Source organism: Emys orbicularis, chromosome 6 (assembly GCF_028017835.1).
Source record: "Emys orbicularis isolate rEmyOrb1 chromosome 6, rEmyOrb1.hap1, whole genome shotgun sequence".
Classification (NCBI taxonomy): domain Eukaryota; kingdom Metazoa; phylum Chordata; order Testudines; family Emydidae; genus Emys; species Emys orbicularis.
The window spans coordinates 29,189,482-29,195,481 of NC_088688.1; the positions used below are offsets into that span (position 1 = coordinate 29,189,482).

General features: G+C 46.4%; 1 protein-coding gene across 1 annotated transcript in view; it reads right to left on the minus strand.

The window, feature by feature from the left end:
* Positions 1-3,972, minus strand: part of OXCT1 (3-oxoacid CoA-transferase 1) — a 129,574-nt gene extending 125,602 nt beyond the window's left edge. The window contains exons 1-2 of the mRNA XM_065406515.1: positions 3,865-3,972; positions 1,896-2,004 (exon numbers count right to left, since the gene is read on the minus strand). Of these exons, the coding sequence (XP_065262587.1) occupies positions 1,896-2,004; positions 3,865-3,972 (217 nt within the window). The remainder of the gene's footprint in view (positions 1-1,895; positions 2,005-3,864) is intronic.
* Positions 3,973-6,000: the final 2,028 nt, after the last annotated feature.

Below are 6,000 nucleotides of genomic sequence, written 5' to 3' on the forward strand. Positions count from 1 at the left end.
CTTCTCCACTGTCAGTGCAGCTCTCATTTCAGTGTCCCTTGCGCTAGAGTGAGCTCAGTACACAGATCGAGGAATGTGACCTTGCACATCTGAAAGTTCTGCAGCCACTGCTGGTCATCCCAAGCCAGCATTACGATGGGATCCCACCAGTCAGCGCTCATTTCTTAGGCCCAGGAGTGGCGCTTCACCATCTGCAGCTGTTCTGTGAATGCCACAAACAGCCTTCAATTGGTTCTCACTATGTCCCACAGCAATCTGTCCTCCAAGGAATTGTCATCTTCCCCTCTACCCATTTGGTTCTTCTTATGGCTCTACAAATACTGGAGAATTGTGCATCCTTTGCTTGTAACGGTTATGACAACTGACAGAAGCATGAAGACTGCACAGTTCTGCACTGAGATGGCAGAAAGCAAGGAGGACTATGCGGGTTCATGGGATTTTAAAGAAGGCTTGAAAATTAAGGGACATAGATGTCATTGTGGGATGGAGAGTTGCACGCTGGGAAGTTAACCCTATGCTCCCAGTCATCCCAGTCGCAACTCATTTCTGCCCTACCAGGCATTGCCAAAATTTCATGAAAGACAGTGTGCTGGAGGGTGATGGGCTGCACCCTGGGATACCTACCCACAAGCACTCCCCGTGAATACGTGCAGTGCCGATGCAAGGAGCCAAATGTGCACACACACAAGCGATGTACTAATTGCAACGGCTTTATGCCAACGTAACTTGCATCAACCAAAATTTTTAATGTAGACATGGCCTTTGGTGCTCGAGTCCCAAGTTACCCATATTCATTAAGCACGATATAACTAGGGGGCCACACTCTATGGTGCTTCTTTAGACCACAAATAAGGGGCTCCTTGCATTCCTCCATTCCATGCACAAGCTCCCTGTGTTCCACCCTCCCATGCCCCTCTATTTCAGAGACTTCCTTCAGTCTCCCCACCCCCTCCCTAATGACAGAGACTTTGTGTGCACCCTCATTTTTCCATTCCCCCCAAACAGGGTCCCCCAATCTCTCCATCTGCCAGCCATTCTGTGTGCCCCCATATCAGGGATCTGTGTACAACATCATTCTCCCTTTATCTCCTTCTTCCATAACAGGGTTCCCCACTCCCCTTTGCTATGAGTTCTGTGTTCCTCCCCACTCCCCCATGCCATGTGTGTATGCCCCCATTCCCACCTTCCACCTCATGCCAGAGGCTCGGTTTGCCTTCCATCTCCCTCCCCCATACCAAGCTCGCCCATTCTCCCTCTCCCCCATGTCAGGGGCAGTCAGCACCCATTCCCCACCCACTGCTAGTATTTCTCATCTTTCTGCCTGGGAGATAAATCAACATGTTAAGCTCTATTGGGAGAGTGGGCAGAGATGAAATAGGGTATTAAATTGGTGCCATCAGCCATTTCATTGATATATAGATACTTGCAGAGGTGCTTGAAGATGCGTGCCAAACAGATGACAAGAGCTCTGCATTCTCCAGCCCCCAATTTTTCCATCTTCCACTTTTCACCAAAATCCATATTAAATTTTACCAAACTGCAAATTTTTGTCTCACCATTTAAAGGGATACTAGTGACCTGAAAAGGCCATCCACCTGAAAACTTTCCACACCTAAGTAACATCTAAGTTTTCTGTTACTGATGGTTAGTTGGGGAGGGGGAGTTTTCTGTCCCCCTCCCCCATTTTTCTGCTAAGACTCAGTTTCTTACTTACTGAAAAGGCCCTTGTAATCATCAATAGGAGAATAGGTAATGCTATATTAAAAAGAAATATTTTCCTCAGTACATGATATTTAAAAGGTGTTCTAACCACTTTTTTAAATTAGTCAATTAAAAAATTCAAGTTGAGAGCGTCCTACTTAGAAGATGAGACGTTCTTGTTAATTAATACTTACCACCAACAAGTACAGTTGCCCCATCAGGTATGTCTTTTACTGCTTCCACAGCATCAGTATAGAATTTGGTGTTGCGGTGACTGCTGGTAGAGAAATAGCAGCCACAAATCTGGAACAACATTAAAGGAAATCAGCATGCATGAACAAAACAGTTTGTATTACAGCTTTACGATGGGAAGTATCCCATGAACTGTGTAGGAGGGAGACTGCATCTACTAAGTTTGGAGTTTGAATAGCACAAAGTCTTTCAGTGTTTGGAGGGAAGGGGGATTGAGTTCCAACACCTTTTTGTGAACCAGTGCCCTTCCTGGACCTCCAAACGGTCAGCTCCAGTGGCTCTGCTTCTCCTGGCGTTCATGACATCTATATTATGCTACTAGGTTTATATGCAATATTGATTCCACTTCGGTGTCTCTTTAGACAAAAAACTAGTCTCATAAGATAATCTTGTCTACAGAGGTCAGTGTATTTTATAAATATGTCCATAGTTAAATATCAGTATTTGTTCATTTCTTCCAATAACAGATTGTAAATGCAACTCACTTAATCCAATGTACTGATTTTAAAATGTCTGGCACTAAAATTAATTATGGGGTTGCAGCTCTAAATAGTACAGCGGGAATACGCTTCTCATTTCACCTATATTGTTTGGTGGGTGTGTGTACACACACACTTATATAAAAGGAGATATATAAATATGTGAATATAAAGCCTTAGTTTAGGAAGCCTTGTCAAGGTGAAATTAACTATGTTTTCAGTTGTTAAGTGTGGTTTGTGATTTGTTACACAGAATCATCATCTGTTGTTTGCACTGTACACAACCATGTGGGGTAAGATTATAGGTCAACCACCCCCACCTGTGAAAATGTTGAAGCAATACAATGAATAGCATATTTTAAATTGATGAATAAATCTTACAAATTCATCAATATCCCAAATGTTGAAAAAAAAAAAAGATTTCAAAGTATGAACTACAGGCCCCATCCTGCAAGGTCACTACATGCAAAGCTCCAAATCCAAGTTTCAAGCTTGCAGGAGATGGGCTCTAGATCTAGAATTCTAGCCCCAGAAAACTTTCTTGCCCTTTTACTTTTCTAACTGAGCCCAAGACCATACCCCAGCCTTCATGTCCTGTTGTGTGAGGCACACCATTTATGAGTAATTTAAAAGCTACCAAAGGGCACGGTGAAAGTAGTTCATTTTCCCATTAATACATTTTAGCTAGCAATATAAAGAGACTAGTGTTTTCATCTATACTGCTTAGTAAGAAGCCTCTGGCAGCAGAAGAGGCCATTCTGGGGCTGAGGAAATCTCCAAAAATTTGTTCACAGGTGTATTAAAAGTCACATCTTGTCTTATCCAAAGACAACAGCGCAAGTCCTGAACAACTAGCTCATTATCAGCAAATCATAACACCCTGATGACTCCGTGGTTTTTCCCTTCTTTTCTGATCCAGTACAGAGACCTAGCTGGAGGGAGGACTCTGCATCTTCCAAAGCAGATCTTATAAATCGTTGTCATTGTGCACATTACACACCAAAGCAGGCACCCAATTAACGCACGAACGGTTCTGATAAAGAAACGGGAAGGCCTGAATTCTGGCTATGAAGAATAAAGAGGGCAGGATCTTCAAGTTAGTTATTTCCCTCCCCAAGGTCAACCCCACACGCCGCCGTCTGGATGTGCTGAAGGACTCTCCAGATCCCCTTTTCAGGCCGGGCGGAGACGAAACGTGCCATTTTGTAGCCGAATCTGACAGCAGCTACAGTGTAGCCAGGGGCAGGGAGGCGGCGGCGCGGGGCCCGCGGGTATGCAGCGAGGCGCAAAGCGGGGAAACAGGCCATCGATTAAGGCAATTCACAAGGTCGCTGCAGGGCTCGGTCAACGGGACGCGCTCGTGCTGTGGGAAGCCAGCACAACCGGGACTCGCTCCGAACCGGGGGAACTCTCTCTGCGGCCCCCCCCTTACCTTGGCTTGGGCTGCCAGCAGCGCCGGGGCGCTCCCCCTGCGGGCCCCCCGAGCGGCGGGAGGGGAGATGCCGGGGCTCAGCCTGCAGAGGAGTTTATAAGCCGCCATCTTCGGGCTTCGCAGCGCGCGGGGCGGGAGAGTCCGGACTCCGGGGGAGCGGCAGGGAGCTGCCCTCGGCCGAGGAGAGTACGCGGGGGTGGAGGCTGCGGCTGCCTAGCCAGTGCAGGACGGGAACGCGAGGCGGCTGCAGCGGGCGTTGCAATCACATGGGAGCGGGTGGGGCAGGGGCTCGGCCCTGATTGCCCTTAACGTCTTGCTTGTAACCCTTGCGGGGGAGGCGCGAGCAGCTGGGGGTGGGGGATGATCGGGGGCGCCCTGAGCGGTGTGTGCTGGGGGGGAAGGGGCTCAGCCCAGCACCCACCAGCCTGGGCAGGGCCGGTAGGGAGCGGGGCACCCAGCCTCCCTTCCCGGGCTCTGAGACGCGCTGCAGGAGCAAGCCCGCAGCCCGGCACTGAAGTCGGGAGCAGGGCAGGGGGACCACACAGGTCAGCGGTGGAAGCAGCGCGGGGTTAGAGCCGCCCCATGGGCGATGTCATTACATGATGACAGCTGAAGCCAAAGGGGCATAGAACTGGGCATGGGGCATTGAACTGCACCCCCCTCCGTCCCCCCCGCCCAGCAACTCCCCTGATCCTGCTCTCCTATGAAATCTTACTTTACTGAGGAGCAGCCTAGGGCCCCTAGCACACAAGGGATTATCTGACCTTCAGAACTAGGTCTAATCAGTGGCCAGTTTCCTTTCCTGGCCCTACAGAGCCGGCTGTTGTGTCCCAAACACTCAGCATTGGCAAGGAGAGGGTGACTGGGTGACCTGACAGAATTCCAAACGATAGAAAAGCTCTAAGGAGAAAGAGAACTGTTTGCAGAATTGGGGCCTAATAACTTTATTCCTGCAGGAAGTCCCCCTAAATTCCCTGGAATTACTCATGCGCATAAATGATGGATAGATCTGGCCCTAAGGGACCTACTGGTAATATTTCGGAGTAAGCTGATGAGTTCTAGCAATGTACAAGTGTCCATGTTCCTGAGGTATTGGGAAAAAAAACAATGCCTTTCTTTTCCTAAAAGTACTGTTAATAACTACAAATTCTCTAAAAATAATCTATGGTGGCCTGAGAGCTACTTTGACATTGGAAGTAGGATGCCATGACATGCCACTGGAAGTGAATTACCTGATTGTGTGAGTTATTTCTGCTTCAGCCTCACTTCTGAATATGTTCAGACTGCACATTGTGCAGTTCCTCATCCCTGCTATTGCCTCTGCAATGGATGAACTCTGCACAGGTTCATTTTTAGCATCCAATATTCTCAGATTCTATGACCATCCATGACAATCTGACAAACAACCGGCCTTACTCATGCTGCACCCAGCACTGATATCAAACACTTATCTTGATGTTGGGTAGATAGTGCTTATGAATATTTTAGCTTTTAGCTCTTTAAAAAAATTAAGAAAACAAATGGGGAGAGAGAACATCTTCAGGAAGAGAGTCACAAAATGAAACACTGAAAGCAAACCACAAAATGGCGAACATGAAACAAAAGCCATGTTTTCTACAGTGAATGTTAAAATAACTACTATTGTAATATTTATTTCTGTTACAATTGCTGCCCACATTCTAGAGAGGGGATGCAACTTTGAATTATCCCTGAAGAGAGACATCTGTTCTCGTACATTTCTCATCTGAAACTTTGAACAATGTGTCACATTTGCTATGTCTAAACTTATACTTGTTTCCCTTTTCTTCTGGACTGCTATTTATGTATATAATATTTCTATTATGTATACCTGCGTGCATACAAATGTAATTTAAAAAAAAATCTAAAATATTGTAATATAAAATGTTAGGATTTTAAACGGTTAAATTTCAGCTCTCTCAGCTTAGCCACTACCCATGTACCACATGATCACTATCAGGCTTTTAGATACTTCAGCTGGGTAGAACATCACTAGCACAGATGATAGTTTGTTTAAATGATCACATGATACAATGCTTTTGCTGTTGGCATTTCTGTTGCTGAAAGAAAAAGAAAAATACAAAGCATCCCTCCACCATTATATGTTTTCTACAAATA